This window comes from Bos mutus, chromosome 28, assembly GCF_027580195.1.
Source record: "Bos mutus isolate GX-2022 chromosome 28, NWIPB_WYAK_1.1, whole genome shotgun sequence".
Taxonomy (NCBI): Eukaryota; Metazoa; Chordata; class Mammalia; order Artiodactyla; family Bovidae; genus Bos; species Bos mutus.
Window position 1 is genome coordinate 12,854,290 of NC_091644.1, and position 17,018 is coordinate 12,871,307.

The window sequence follows — 17,018 nt, forward strand, 5'->3', positions numbered from 1 at the left end:
CACCGTAAGGAGGGGTGTAGTGAAGGATCATTCTCCCCCTGATGTCTTATTAAAGTGGCCAAATTCGCATTTACATTGGGGCCTGGCCTCCTCCGTGGGTGAGCTAGCCCACTCTGACATAGGGGGTGTGTGAAACTTCTCTGCCCACTGGAGCCGGCTCAAGAACTGGACACCAGTCTGTAAATATTCCCCTTGATTGATTTTCATGTTGACAACATGTTCTGAGAAGGAGAAAATCCTTCAGACATACCTTGTTGTCAGAGAATTTAGTATTTGTTTGGTACAGCTTCTAGAACACACACACACACACACATGATGAAAAACTTGAGAGTGAGAATCTGCTCAACTTACTGCTATTATTCCTTTAATACAATGATACAGCAGAGGTAGAAATAATCAATAAAGAAAGGACATTTAATGAGATTTAGGAACATCCCAAAACATTGAAGCTCTCCTCAAGCATTTGATTATCTGGAGGCTTAATTATCTGTGTTTTCTACTTTAAATTAAAGAAAAGCCATAACTCAAAGTTACCAGCAGTTTAATGATAAGACTCTTCAATTCAGGTTAATTAAAGCACAGCTGTAATTAGAGTGTGGGGCTGTATATCACTGGGCTGGCACATAAGTATTTTCATTACAGTAAGAATTGGCTATTCAATTTCAAGATGACATAAAGGACGCCAAAATATATTTTCAGCTGGTTCGTGTAAAAGAAAAAGAATTGGGGAATATTCCGGGTATAATAAAACACAGATAAAATATACAGATTTTCAGAGCCGTTTCTGTAATTATGCACAGCATTAAAACAATATGCAGCCAATAACGTCTTGAGGCAGGAAAAGAAATAAATTTGCTCTTCCCCTGGGCTGGCAGAGTGCCCCCTTGCAGGGTAGGATCACCACACCGGAAAGCTTGGAGTTTTCTCAGAAGCTGGGAGAGTCATGCAGTGAAAAGATAAAGAGGCAGGATTAATAGGTGAAATTTGAGGTCATTCCCCAAGAGAACAGAATGTGGGAAGAAGAGAGCAAGGGCAGGAGGCCCCCGAGGTTAACTCTTTTAAGCATTTCAAGCAGAGTGATGCTTTCTCCGGCTCAGGTGAGACTTGCATGAGCCATTGGCCTCTATGTGTGCATCACCAGAAGTCACAGCTTTGTTCCAAAAACAATAATTTAGACAAAATACAATATCATTTATAAATATAAATATCATTTACATTTTCTCAATGAATTTTCACCACAATCCTGTGACCTTTCTGTGACTATCACCATCCCTGGTTTATAAAGGAGGACACTGAGACTCAAATGTTGGTGTTCCCTTCCAAAGACACCGAGCAGACAAATTACAGAGCCAGGCCTCCTGTGCTGGGGCCTTATACAATTGAGAACAGCTTGGAGGAGCTGCTAGCTGAAGGCTAGCTAATTAAGACTCTCCTGGGGAGCTTATTAAACAGAGATTTCTAGACTCCATCTCCAGATTTTTATATCTGGGATAAGCCTCCCAAATCTGCATTTGTTTTGCAAGTAAGTCAGGTGATTCTGATCTGAAGTCTGATGACTCAAAACCCCTACAGACCCCATTCCTCCACACAGGCTGGAATAACCTCTTATTTCCACTTCAGTCCCTGGGTTGGGAAGATGTCCTGGAGCAGGGAATGGCTACCCGCTCCAGTATTCTTGCCTGGGAAATCCCATGGATAGAGGAGCCTGGAAGGCTGTAGTTCATTGGGACACAAGAGTCAAACACAACTTAGAGACTAAACCACCCCACTCTGGGCTTAGCTATTGGGATGCTTTTCTCTGATTTTAGCCAAATCATAGAATTGTAGGTGGGTCACATCTTATAAGCTAAAGTTAAGATTTGTGTCTTTGTGGCAGCTTCCTCACCATCTCTCCTTTTTCATGAAAGGGTATTCTGAATCTCTATGGACATTAGGAGTGAGTCTACCCACTACCATGCCAGGCAACCTGCGACTGCTCTCCCCACTCTCTGCACCTAATCCAAATTAGAATAGGAAAAAGGCATGGGGGTTCTGAGCCCTTTAATGCTCTCTGTCCACTGGGGATCATAAAGCAGTTTCACATAAGCACCAAATGCAGAGAAAGACAATTCAAGATACAACTGGCTAGATACCTCTTGACCTTGAGGGCATCATGGTGGCCGTTCCTAGAATACCCTTAACATGTTCCTTTTAAGGACCAGCAACTCCTGAACATCTCCTCTTGGTTTTTGCATGGTTGGCTTTCCCCTGGGTCTTTGTGGCAATAAGATCAAGGCAGAGGAGTTTTGGGATCTGAAGGAGAGGGTGCCATCCACTGCTCTCTAAACACCAGTAAACAAGCTGCTCCATTTCCCCTCGTATTCCTCATCTTCTTCAGCAAGGGACTATGGAGAGTGCAGATGGCCAGTGCCAGCCAAGCCTACAGGAATCCAGGGGCTAGGGTATGAGGCTATGTTTGCACCAAGGGGTCCTGTTTTTGAGTAGTTTGAATAGTAGGGTGCTGTGTGATATCATGAAGTATGAGCTGTGGAGTTGCAAGGGTCACACCCCCAGATCAACGACTTGCTGAATATGTGATTTGGACAAGATGTTTGATTTCTGCCTATCCTGTTCTTGATAATTACCAACTGCCTGACCTTAGATGGTCAGATGCTGAAATCAAAATGATAGAACTTTTCTCAGTACCAGCTGATGTCCTTTTCCCCTCTTCTGCTGCCTTCTTGCCACCATCCTTCTATTTTGCCCCACTGAATAGACTGTAAGCACAAAGAAAGAAAGAAATATATCCTGGCATTTCCAAGTTTTGTTAACTCAACTGTTTAGAAAATTCTACCATCAGTCACCAGCCAGTTAATCAGCTAGATATTTAATTATCTTGGGATATTTGTCCCAGTGTGTAGGCATGGTGCTGTCTCTAGAAGAACCTACAATTAGATTTGATTAAATATATGCTCATTAAAGGGCATCCCAGGTGGCACTAGTGGGCCTGCCTACCAATGCAGGAGACATAAGAGAAGCAGGTTCGATCCCTGGGTTGGTAATATCCCCTGGAGGAGGGAATGGCAACCCACGCCAGTATTCTTGCCTGGAGAATCCCATGGACAGAGGAGCCTGGGGGGCATAGGTTGCAAAGAGTCCGGCATGACTGAAGAGATTTAGCATGCATGCATGCTCTTTAAAAGATTAATACCAATACTTTCAAATGCCAGGGAAAGGATTCTGTTTCCCTACAGCGACTGCCTTCTGAAAGTTCGCAGTCTGGCCAAAGAAAACAATAGCCATCCTCAGAGGGAGATGAGTACGCCCACTGATGAGTGTTTGATGAGTGCACGCAACCAGGGATCAGAGACTGAGAGCTGCAAGGACAGGGAGTTCCCTGTAGGCTGGAGATGCAGAAGAGGCTTCTTGAAAGAGATGACACTTGAGGTGTGCCTTGTATGGAGGTTGGGTTCAGAGAAGAAATAAAGAGAGAAAAGAGGGAATTCTAAGTGATAACAAACCAGGAGACTGAGAGCCACACAAAACTCTCTCAAACACTTAGATCTCTGAGATTTTCCAACAAGAACAAATGGATCTCCCCTTTAGGTGGGGAGATTAGCCAGTCGGTCATCCCTTGTGAAATATAACACTCCTCACTAGCAAAATATAAACGCTTAATTGATGCTTAATTGTATCAGGTTTTACAGCTCAGAAGGGTTAGGAAAAAAGATGTGTTTAAAATACTGCGTGTCTCTCTGTGTCCCCCTGCAGCTGGTGGAACAGTTAAAAGTCATATTTGATGTGGAGTATTTCATGCCTGGGTGACTTGAGGATCTCTAATCAGATGTTACCTGGAGTTTTGCACTGTAGCCTGGGTACCAGCCTGGAGGCTTCTATGCTAGTTTCAAACAGTGTGAGGGCTCCAGGGTGTAGTCCTCCATTCCCTCACCCACAGGCATTCAGGGCCCCTCACACTGAAAAAGCCATGCTCTCATCCTGGGCTGTTTGGCATGGACAGATCTTTCCAGTGAAGCCACTTGAGGAAACTTAAATTTAAGACTACCTAGAGAAAGCTAGGAAGGATATGCCCATCTGAATGCAGAGTTCCAAGGAACTGCAAGGAGAGATCAGAAAGCTTTCCTAAGTGAACAATGCAAAGAAATAGAGGAAAACAATAGAATGGGAAAGAATAGAGATCTCTTCAAGAAAATAGAGATACCAAGGGAACGTTTCATTCAAAGATGGGCACAAAAAAGAACAGAAATGATATGGATCTAACAGAAGCAGAAGATTTTGAGAAGAGGTGGTGAGAATACACAGAAGAACTATACAAAAAAAAAAAAAAATCCTAGTTACCCAGGTAACCACGATGGTGTAATTACTGACCTAGAGGCAGACATCTTGGAGTGCAAAGTCAAGTGCAAAGCTAGTGGAGATGATAAAATTCCGGCTGAGCTATTTCAAATCCTAAAAGATAATGCTGTTAAAGTGCTGCACTCAATATGCCAGCAAATTTGGAAAACTCAGCAGTGGCCACAGGACTGGAAAAGGTCAGTTTTCGTTCCAATCCCAAAGAAGGGCAATGCCAAAGAATGTTCAGACTGTCACACAATTGCACTCATTTCACATGCTAGCAAAGTAATGCTCAAAATTCTCCAAGCCAGGCTTCAATAGTATGTGAACTGAGGAATTCCAGATGTTCAAGCTGGATTTAGAAAAGGGAGAGGAACCAGAGATCAAATTTCCAACATCTGTTGGATCATAGGAAAAGCAAGAGAATTCCAGAAAAACATCTACTTCTGCTTCATTGACTACAGTAAAGCCTTTGACTATGTGGATCACAAAAACCTGTGTGTGGAAAATTCTTAAAGAGATGGGAATACCAGACCACCTTACCTGCCTCCTGAGAAATCTGTATGCAGGTCAAGAAACAACAGATAGAATCAGACATGAAACAATGGGCTGATTCCAATTTGGGAAATGAGTATGTCAAGGCTGCATATTGTTACCCAGCTTATTTAACTTATACGCAGAGTACATCATGTGAAATGTTGGGCTGGATGAAGCACAAGCTGGAGTCAAGATTGCCTGGAGAAATATCAATAACCTCAGATATGCAAATAACATCCCCCTTATGGCAGAAAGCGAAAAGGAACTAAAGAGGCTCTTGATGAAGGTGAAAAAGGAGAGTGAAAAAGTTGGCTTAAAATTCAGCATTCAAAAAACAAAGATCATGGCATTTGGTCCCATCACTTCATGGCAAATAGATGGGGAAAAAATAGAAACAGTGACAGACTTTATTTTCTTGGGCTCCAAAAATCACTGCAGATGGTGACTGCAGCCATGAAATTAAAAGCTGCTTGCTCCTTGGAAGGAAAGTTATGACCAACCTAGACAGCATATTAAAAAGCAGAGACATTACTTTACTGACAAAGGTCCATGTAGTCAAAGTTATGGTTTTTCCAGTAGTCATGTATGGATGTGAGAGTTGGACCATAAAGAAAGCTGAGCACTGAAGAATTGATGCTTTTGAACTGTGGTGTTGGAGAAGACTCTTGAGAGTCCCTTGGACTGCAAATAGATCCAACCAGTCAATCCTAAAGGAAATCAATCCTGAATATTCGTTGGAGGGACTGATACTGAATCTGATGCTCTAATGTTTTGGCCACTTGAAGCTAAGAGCCGACTCATTGGAAAAAACTCTGATGCTGGAAAAGATTGAAGGCAGGAGGAGAAGGGAATGACAGAGGATGAAATGGTTGGATAGCATCACCGACTCAATGGACATGAGTTTGAGCAAGCTCCAAGAGTTGGTGAAAGGCAGGGCAGCCTGCAGTCCATGGGGTCTCAGAGTTGGACACGACTGAGTGACTCAACAACAACAAAGAGAAAGCTGGAACTTCCCTGATTTTCAGACGGTAAAGGATATGCCTGCAATGTGGGAAACATGGGTTCGATCCCTGGATTGGGAAGATCCCCTGGAGAAGGGAATGACTACCCACCCCAGTATTCCTGTCTGGAGAATTCCATGGTCAGAGGAGACTGGCGGGGTTGCAAAGAGTCAGAGATTACTGAGCTATTAACACTTTTTTTTTAGAGGAAGCTGGGTCTCTTGCCCAATGAAAACTACAGTTAGTTTAACTTGAGTTCTATGAAATCATTAGAGATGATTTCTAGAGGAAGACATCAGAATTTGAACATGGAACAGAAAGAAGGCAGCAGGCTCTATTATTATGTGATAGATTTATTTAGCCAGCTGCAGAAATGAACATTTTGTGAGAATTTATGGAGAGGCTCAAGTTTCATTTTTAAAAAATATTTTTCCTTGAAGAACCAGCCCTATTCATTCAATTATCTGAGGGTATTATAATTAGGACTGAGCACATAATGACAGGAATACAACATTGATGATTATTTCTACTATAGGGATTCAGAAAGTGACTAGTAATCCTTCAACATGTGAATAAACCAGTGACCATAAAATCTATTAAGACTCTTAAAAGCTACAGAGGCAACGACAAGTCTAGAATTCTCTACAGGACAGGTTAGGGAGGCAGTCCAACAGAAAATGCCTGGACTTGACTTGAGTCTGGATGCACATAAGAAATACGCAGTTTATGTTTTATATTTCTGATGAATAATACTAACAAAGCTTTCTTTAAAAATGTACTTACTGATGCTTTCTGAAAATGCACTTACTGATTTTTAGGCAGATGTTAATTGCCCGTATGAAAGAATATAATTATATTTACATTCAAGTGTCTTAGGTGTGCAGTGGAAATATTGTGAGTTTGGGTATGTTTGAAGGTGGGTATTCTAAAGCCTCCCCACTCCATCTTTTTCAAAGCTACTGGGAAATCTGAACAACATTTTTCATGAGCATTTTAAATCACTTCCATTTTCCTGGTACTGAGTCTCACAAATCCCACTGGTTCAAAGCTTCTTTAACTAGATGTTTTCATTTTGAGAGCTTATCATTTTAAATCAGAGCTCCTAAATGTGCATCTCTCTTTTTTTCTTTGTTTTAGCCCCTAGATCCTAAAGATCTGGTTTCACAGTGCTCAGTGTTCACATCCTCATCCACTCTGATTACATGTGTCAGTCTGACATTCCCAGGGTGCCTCTGGACAACTGAAGAGGGGCTGGCGCTTCAGGGTGGAGCTAGGTTTGGAGGGCACAGTGAAAGCTGCCTCTTCTGTCCTTGCCCCTTCACTCCTGGGTGAATCATCTTCAGTAGCCCCAAACAACATCTTTGCATACCCTCCCTGAACACATTAGAAAGTATCAATTCTACAACAGGTTTCTGTGCTTAATTCATACAAGCAAGCAGTCTTTCTAGTCAAGGGGGCTGATTTAATAGCAAGAACAATTTATTTCCCTCTGGGTAGATGGAAACAGTTGGACTCTAATTCTTAAGAGCCTTTGTTCAGGAACATCTGGGTTGAAACTACTGTAGTTAACAGATGATGTTGGCAGTTAAAAAAAAAAAAAAAAGGCTTTGTATAATGTTGTCAAATTTGGTAGACCTCTACTTAATAATTATCAAGAAAGCAATCTAACTTGTTATTACAACAGTTTTATTGCAGATTGCTGGTTTAAGACCTTTTTGTGACAAGTAGTGCTTTTTTTTTTCCTTGAAAAAAGAATTCATTTCGATTCCCCTGTAATTATTTTTGCATCCAGTGGCAACTTCCTGCCTTGAACATATTGGGACATTTTATTTTAGAAAACAAGAATTAAATTCTTGCTACCTTATGGATGATTTCATCTTGTATATGTCATTGAGGAAGCTTCCTGGCTTCCTTCTTGTTTTTTCCCTCACATTAAGCCTCCTTTCTCTTCCCACCCCAGGTCTGTATATGCTCAAGCCATAAGAATGACTCTGAAGATTAGATGAGCAAAACCTATTTTGCTTTACAAAAAAATGGTGTCAAATGATGCAAGTAAATATTTAATTTTAGGACATCCATTCTAAGTAGTCCAAAGGCACATCTTTTGTAACAGGATCTGGGGCGGGGGCGGGGTGGTTCCAAGGAGAAATCAGTCTATACCTTAGAACTGTACTTACCTCAAGTCACAGCAGATTGAAGGCAAACATTAGATTCCCAGAGCATATCACTGTTGTTAGTTCCTTCTACACCTTTCTTTTCCTGTCTGCTTCTAACTCACAGGTTAAAAAGTATCTTGTTTCACGATTCTAGACTCCTAATCCTTTTCTGCCTAAACTAGACTCTCCTAGTGTACCACTTTATCTGTTGTGGATCATGCCAGCAGCTCATGAGATTTTGGTTCCTATTGTTTCATACATGCATTTAATCAGCATTTCCGGAAAGCTTACTCTTTGCACTTTGAAAAATGCCAGAGAGACAAAGCATATGTCGTGCACTGAAGAATCTCCGTCTGAGGACAGAGAGACAAGTAAACACGTGTGACCACAGCCCACCCACTCTATTCACTTACCTTGATTTGCCCCTTCCTCCTGGACCCCAAGAGAGGCTGTACCTGACTTTCGCCAGTTTTCTATGGCAGGAACTCACAAAAAACTGTGATTTTAAACCGGGAAAGATGTAGTTCTGTTTCCAGTGTAAATTGTAAATTGCTCAAGATTTGTGGAACCAGAGATCAAATTGCCAACATTTGTTGGATCATGGAGAAAGCAAGGGAGTTCCAGAAAAACATCAACTTTTGCTTCATTGACTACATTTAAGCATGTAGCTGTGTGGATCACAACAAACTGTGGAAAATCCTTAGAGATGGGAGTATCAGACCATCTTACCTGTCTCCTGAGAAGCCTGTATGCAAGTCAAGAAGCAACAGTTAGAACTGAACATGGAACAACGGACTGGTCCAAAATTGGGAAAGGAGTATGACAAGGCTCTATATTGTCACTCTGCTTATTTAACATCTATGCAGAGTACATCATGCAAAATGCCAGGATGGATGAATCCTAAGCTGGAATCAAAATTTCCAGGAAAAATATCACAATCTTATATATGCAGATGATACCATTCTAATGGCAGAGAGTGAAGAGGCATTAAAGATCCTCTTGATGAGGGTGAAAAAAGAGAGTTAAAAAGTTGGCTTAAAACTCAACATTCAAAAAACTAAGATCGTGGCATCCACTTCCATCACTTCATGGCAAATAGAAGGGAGAAAAGTGGAAGCAGTGATATTTTATTTTCTTGAACTCCAAAATCACTGCGGACAGTGACTGCAGCCTTGAAATTAAAAGACACTTGCCCCTTAGAAGGAAAGCTATGACAAACCTAGACAGCGTATTAAAAAGCAGAGACATTACTTTGTGACAAAGGTCCATATAGTCAAAGCTATGGTTTTTCCAGTAGTCATGTACAAATATGAGAGTTGCGATCATCATGAAGACTGAATGCCAAAGTATCGATACTTCCAAATTGTGTGCTAAAGAAGACTCTTGAGAGTCCCTTGGACTGCAAAGAGATCAAATCAGTCAATCCTAAGGGAAATGAACCCTAAGTATTCATTGGAAGGACTATTACTGAAGCTGAACCTCCAACTCTTTGGCCACCTGATGCAGAGAGCCAACTTTTTGGAAAAGACCCTGATGCTGGGAAAGATTGAAGGCAAAAAAGAGGGCAGCAGATGATAAGGTGGTTAGATAGCATCACTGACTCAATAAATATGAATTTGAGAAAATTCTGGGAGATAGTGGAGGACAGAGGAGCCTGGCATGCTGCAGTTCATGGGGCCACAGAGTCAGACACGACTGAGCGACTGAACAACTACAACAATGCCTACTGGGGACAGACAGCAACAGACAATTAGAAAGAGGAGGTCTGGGACCTTAGGGAGTGAAGGGGACTGTGGCACATTGGAGAGCACATGTCCTGAATGCAGCTCTAATATGGCCAGATCTGGTTTTCAAGGAAAACTGAAAGCTAGCTTTTCTATGAAGTCACTTGTTGGTATCTAATTCTAGTGTTTTGTTTGCTGTTGTTATTGTTTTTTAAACCCTGTACTGACCAAACAGAGTATGTCTGCATTGTGTGCTTCTGGCAACCACTTCACTCCCTTTGCTTTTGTAAGAAGCGGCTGTGTTGCACGCTGCACTGAGACTTGGTTTCCACTTCTGACATTTCTCCATGAAAGTTGTTTAATCTTGAACAAGTTGCTGATTTCTGCGTTTGGCTTTTCTTCTTAAACACCACTTGACCTTGAACACGTTGCTTTTCCTTCTTTGAACCTCAGCTTGTCCTCCGTGTGAGAAGGGCAGGGCCGGTCAATCTTGAAGTGCCTGAGTCTGCAAAACCTATGGTTGTGACACTGTTTGCATTTACACACACACCTCTTTTTATTATGCTTGTCTTTATTGCACTTTGCAGACCCTGCATTTTTTTTTTTTTAACAAATTGAAGGTCTGTGGCAAGCCTATTCAAGCCAAGCCTATTCAAGCCATTTTTCCAGTAGTTTGCTCACTTCATGTCTCTGTGTCACGTTTCTAATCCTCACAATATTTCAAACACTTTGATTATTATTATATTTGTTATAGTGACCTGTGATTAGTGATCTTTGATGTCACTCTTGTGATTGTTTTGTTTTTTTGGCAATGGATTTTTTTTTTAATTACAGTATGTTCATTATGTTTTAGACATGATGCTATTATTGTGCACTTAATAGACATGGTATAGTGTAAACATAACTTTCTCATACACTGGGAAACACAAGATTTCATGTGACTTGCTCTATTGTGATATTGCTTTGTTGAGGTGGCCTGGAACCAAACACACAGAACCCAGGATCTCCCTGTGATCACTTTGTTTGTATCACTTAGTCCCTGTCTTCTTAATCCCCTTGGCCAGCGAACAAAGGCTTGTTTTAAGTCAAAGAGTTCTTGAAAGAGGCCTCTCTAAGCCCGCATAGAATCATTTTAGATATGGATTTGAAAGTTACATAAGAAGACTCAGGTCTGCTGGTCCGCCCTGGGCTAGGTGAGGAATATGCACAAAGCCATGTAGATTTTAATGACTTTTCTGAGTTATAAAGCGGCTTTCTTTTTATATAGAGTTGGAAAATGGTATTGTAGTAGCTAGGCAGACATGATTCACCCTAACTATGAACTATTTCTTCCCTTCTCACCAATACAATCAGGTCATTAAAGCAATTAAGGTCCTTGATGCCAAGAACCATCAGAATCCTTAATGGGAGTGGCTATTGCTCGAAAGATTTCAGCAAATCAGCCTCTTCATGATCTGTACTGAGTTAAGATCAGCCTTCTCCTCAAGTTTGGCTCTTGGTTGCTATTTACATTAAAAAGTGGTTACTTAATCTGGTAATTTATTTCAACAAATATTGCACAAGCCATCTGATATTTTAAACAATTTAAGCTCCAGAGGTAACAGCCCTATAAACGGTGTGTGTTAGTGTGATGCTCTATCAAACATAACTTAAGAAGAGCACTTTTCCAGCCGTAGTTGGATATGTGGGTTGGTGTTTCAGCAGCCTGCATAATCAGCACAAAGCCCAGGTCATTAGCGTTTGCTGGCAGGAATCAGAAAACCTGCAAATTACTGGGAGAGTCCAGAAGCGCCTGGATGCAAGTGGTCCTCTGAAATCTGACTGTTGAAAGCAGTGTGGGGGACCATGACGTCCCAGGCAGGGATGAGCAGCTGTCCTTGTTCCCACCAGAGAGCCTGAGGCCTTCACCAGCACGTTACCTGCAAGCAGCACGTCCCCAGGTTCAGCAAATCTGATGATGTCACTTTTCTCTTTAGAACCAACCCCGAGCCTCCCAGTCCACTCGGAATAAGCTGCAGATTCCTTGCTGTGGCCGGCAAAGTCTTCACGCTCTGGCTCCCACCTTTCTCCCTGACCTGGTGACTGGCACTCTGCTGTCACTTTGCTTGGTCACCGTTGCCCTTTTCGCTCAGCTGCAGCCTCACTGGCTGGCATGCTGGTCCTTAAACACTGTGCCTCCCTTTCCACCTCAGGGCCTTTGCACTTGCTGTCTCCACTGCCTAGAAAGCGCTTTGCCCAGATGCCCTCATTGCCTGCCCCTGATCATCATGCTCCAGTGCTCTGTGCTCTTGTTTTAATTTTTCCCCCTGGACCATCACAGATAACACACCTCCCTCGTTACTCTTTAACCTCTTAGGTGTTTTATTTTCTGCAGTGTTTGTCCTTATCTGGAAAGGTATTATGTATTCACTGGTGTATTTGCTATCTACCCGGGTATATCTGCTATTCACTGGTATATTGCCTATCTACCCTGATATAAAATAGGCTTCACTGGGGACAAAGATGTTGTATATCCTGCCAGGTATGAGCTGGGGACTTAGGGCAAGTTGCACGGGCTTTCTGAGCCTTAGTCTCATCACTTGTAAAACAGAACCATCAATGTGTGTTTAGTCACTCAGTTATGTCTGACTCTTTGAGACCCCATGGACTGTAGCCCACCAGATTCCTCTGTCCATGGGGATTCTCCAGGCAAGAATACTGGAGTGGGCTGCCATGCCCTCCTCCACGGGATCTTTCCAACCCAGGGATCGAACCCAGGTCTCCCACATTGCAGGTGATTCTTTACCATCTGAGCCACCAGGGAAGCCCAGAAACACCAGTGGAAGTCTGAATAGCTGGGTCGTATCTCCCTCTTAGGGAGATTATGGGGGTGAAACGAGGACACCAAGAGCCTGACCTGTGACCCAGCACCTCCTCCCCCACAACACTGAAGCCAAATAACCACCAACTCGTTTCTCAGTCTATCAGTCAACCAATGTTTTTCTGTCGAAAAGTCCTTAGAGCATGAGTGATAATGCCCATTTAGGAAACTTTTGATACAGAATGTATATAATTCTTTGTTAGTTTATGTGAGCTCTTATTTCTATGAGTTTATAAATATATGTTTTCACTGTATCAGGTTATTCACATCTTTGTACCTACAAAATAATATCTGTCGATCTACCTTGAAATATTCTTCTAAAAGTCATTTTGAATGCTAATACTATACTGCATGTTATTTTATCTTTGCCTTTTTATTGGACGTTTAGGTTACTTTCAGTTTTTTTTTACTGTGTATTTGTAGTACTTCCATGAGCATCTTTATGCATAAGTATTTTACTGAACTTTTTTTTTTGTTCTCTTAGAACCAAACATGAGTAAGCAGAACTCATTCATTTTTTGAGTTTTCTGTATCAGGTTCAATGTATAGTACTGTGAGGAATTCCAAACAAGTCTGTAACTCTTGAAGAAGTTGCACTGGTTGAGGAGATAAAGTTCAGACACATGAAACCGTAGGAGGCAACCACAGCCGGTATAAAATCAACTAAGGGCTAAATGATGTGGTTGTACACAAGGTGCTGGAGGTGTTCTGAGATAGAAAATCAGAGAGTGATGGTAGTCTGGGAAGGCCTACGTTGGAAGGTCCAATTTGACTTGGGCCTGGAGATTGGGTTGGGAGCAGAGGAGGCTTTCTGCCGTAGGAACCATGTGAGTGAAGACCTGGAGGCAGGAGCCAGCCAGCCTCCATGCAGTCTGGGCTGCAGGTAGGAACACCCGGCAGATGCGGTGAGAGAGCTTGGATGGAGCCAGGAGTCGCGGTGCCGTCATCACGTGCTAAGGGTTATTACCATCATTCCAAGCGCACAGGGGTCTGCTCGGAACAACAATATGAGCCATTTGTACAAAAACCAAAATGGAATCCAAATAACAGGTCCAGCTGCTCCAAATACCTCCCTCCCCCTGCAGTTAACATTTTACTACCCAACCGAGTAACTAATGAATCTGGCCCAGCATAAATCCCCAGGCAGAAATCCCTGCTTGGGGTGTATGTCTAGACATCCAGACCTGAGTGCAATTTGCACTTTGAACATTCAGCACCTTATCACTTGTGAGAAATCAAGTTTAATGGGGAGGATGGGGAGGCGTGGCTCCTAGCCCCCTCCCTCTGGCACACAGACTGTTGAATAGGGGTCCCTTGGTTAATGACCGCATCAGGAGATGGAAAGGTCGTAACAGTGTTTGTTGTGTGGCTTTGGTCATTTGGAACCACTGACTGGGAAGCACTTTCTGTCTCATTGCAGGCTGTGTTTTGTGAAGCTCAAACTTCTCATGATAGCCATTGAGTACAAGTCCGCCAATCGAGAGAGCCGGTAAGTTCACCGTGACCCAGCGCCCACCTGACGTTTATGATGGTGAGCATGCAGGCTGGGAACATTCAGTTCACTTCTTTTGTAACGCGTTATTTATTTGTTTGGAACCCTAATGCAATACTTCTCTGACTTGAAGTCACATTTCAAGGTGTATTTAACTAGATCCTGCCACTTCTATCGCAGACACACCTGGCATCCCAAACCCCACTGGAGAGACTGTTTCTCCAGGGGAAAGGAATGAGGCATCCAGATCTCCACCTGATCACACCAACTTACACTTTTCACCCTCTAAATACAAAACGAGGGACAGACCCTGTCCTTAAACCCATGTTTACTGCTGTGAGCAAAAAGCAGGTGGACTCTGGCCTCCTTCAAAGCAGGCATGGGGCAGAGCCGTGATGGGAGATCACAGCTCTCTTGGAGCCAAATTACAAGCAGCCTATTGTGTACCATATGTGTTTCTCCCGGTGCAACTGAAATCCAGGTGGCAGAATATCAGCTTCATGTAAATTAGCCCAGAGAACAGGGCTTGGAGGCAGGAGCCCTCTTTATTTATTTATTTTGTACTTAATTATGTGCAAATCAGACTGATGAGGGACCAGGTCTGGTCAAAATAGATAACACTCCAGTCAATATATGAGTTTGTGCTGGAAGGAGGAAGCATTGCCATTAACAAGGAATTTTTGTTGGAGTACTGGATGCATTACAGATAAAAGAGAGATGACGTTTTGCTCCTCAATTCTTATCAATAGCTTTAGAAGAAGGAGAGCTTACTGAGAAGTGCTCAGGCTTATGGCCCTTGAACTGACATCCATGTTAAAAAGTTTACCTGTAGGTGTCCATGGGAATGGTGGAAATATCCTCCAATAAATGCCTTATTAACTGACTGCAGGGCAGGACTAGAAGGTTCCTGCTATCATCATTTAAGGAGTTTCCATTTTCTGAGTGAATGACTCAATAAAGCCAGACTTTGGCAACCCACTCCAGTATTCTTGCCTAAAAAATTCCATGGACAGAGGAGCCCGGTAGGCTATAGTCCATGGGGTCGCAAAGAGTCAGACATGACTGAGCAACTTCACTTTCACTTTCTTTTCAAATATGTAGTCCGTGTCTCTATGACCCAAACAAAGCAAACAAACAAACAAAATCAAACACTGGATTGTGAGCCAGTCAATCCAATGTTCTCTGTTACCTTAACCACCAGATCAGATTGCTCACAAAGTCAATCTGATCACATATTAAATAATTTTGAATATCCAAATCAACCAAAAGGAAGACAAAATGGTAGATTTGGTGACCACATGGTAGACCATGGTCTTAGCAGTTGACAACTATTTATGTAGATATACGTTTTTCTTCTCTGTGCTGGCAAAGTGAAGAATATTATTTGCAAAACACCCGAGAGCTCTTGACTATTTGCAGTTCAACAGATAAAGTGGATGTTTCTGGGATTGTTGCTTCTCCATGTTGTTGCCAATATATCCTTGTACCTGTGTAGGGGAAAATGTGTATCCTGGGTTTCTGCAAATGATATTCTCATGTTGCCAAGTTAGTAAATCTTTGTATAATTTAGTGCTCTCTGTCACTTCTGTGCATCTCTAAGGGAAAAAATGTCATCATGTGGGTGACGCTGAAGAGTGTTTCTCAGCCATTCTGGAATAGTTCCATGGCAGGAGCCTGCACCCTGTACCTTAACCAGCCATCTCCCACCTGCCACTTTTTGGTCACAAAGGAGGGAGAGAGAAAGACTGTTAATGGTTTCAGTGTGAATCCACAGTCACTGTTCTAAGAAAAATAACTCAGTGCTCTCCCTGAAGGCACAATCATTTATTTGATAGATGCTCCAATTAATTCACAAATCAGAGATGTTTTCAACAAAGCCATATTTGTACATACAGAGAGCTTTTAGAATTTCCTTTTTCAGAAGAGGGAGAAAAGAACCAATAAGACTTGGGTTTAGTTTTCTGTCTATAGCTGCCAGCTTTAATCCTCAAACATGGCTTGGTCTCAGTGTGGAAGCACATTGGTTCTTGTGGAAAAAGGTGTGTTGGAGGGAATGTGGATCATGCCTCCGAGAAAACACAGGACTCAAACACAATGTCCGTGTTAAAAAGAACTGAGCTTCTGACCCTTCCTGAGATACTCATTTTGATTTTGTTCTTCATTTAAAAATGTCCCATTTGCCTTCCTCTCCCATTTCCTAAGTGACTGGGTGTTAACATTCAGAGGACCGCCCCCCCCTCTTTTTCCACCCTGCCCCGTGCCTCTGACCTGTGTGAACTGCCTCCTTTGTTGCCGTTTCACCCCCATGATACTGTTCCCATGCTTTGCCAGAAAACCTTGTTTTCACATGCATCCTTCAAATAACTTGAAACAAAGGTTTTATTCCTTCTTTCCTTCTGGTGTCAATCAACTAATTATCCAATTGTTTGATTTTCAATTCTTTTCTTGTCGTTTTGCAGAAGCCGAAAGCGGTATGCTCTCTTCGTTAACTTTCCTCCCAACTTCCACCCTCCGTCTTCACGTCTAACCACAGGACTAACCCTTTGCCAAGAATTCAGGAAGATAGAGATTATATATATGTGTATACATATATATAATCTCATTCCCTTGTCTAGCCCCGTATATACATATATATATATGTGTGTGTATATATGTGTTTTTATATACAAACCTCTCTCCAACCAGAGTCCATAAACACTGAAAGTAGCATATTGCCTTTCTTGTTTGATTTGTTGATTCTTTCGGATCATGCACTAACTTCTTTGCAGGAAAGCTACACAAAACAAAGGCCCAACCCTGTTTTCAGTCATGGCACCAGCGATGGGAGCAAACGCTAGTAGAGCTGACAAAGGAGAACGCGTCTCTCCAGCCCTCGGTGTCTGTTTCTGTCCTGTCCTGATGTGCTTTGGTGCCGTT

The 17,018-nt window shown here is 42.3% G+C and overlaps 1 protein-coding gene across 13 annotated transcripts in view; it reads left to right on the top strand.

Annotated features, from left to right (window-relative positions):
* Nucleotides 1-17,018, top strand: part of KCNMA1 (potassium calcium-activated channel subfamily M alpha 1) — a 780,456-nt gene that overhangs the window by 592,336 nt on the left and 171,102 nt on the right. For all 13 annotated transcript variants that reach the window (XM_070364783.1, XM_070364784.1, XM_070364782.1 and 10 more), the window contains exon 16: nucleotides 14,031-14,099. In XM_070364783.1, coding sequence (XP_070220884.1) covers nucleotides 14,031-14,099 — 69 coding nt within the window. The remainder of the gene's footprint in view (nucleotides 1-14,030; nucleotides 14,100-17,018) is intronic.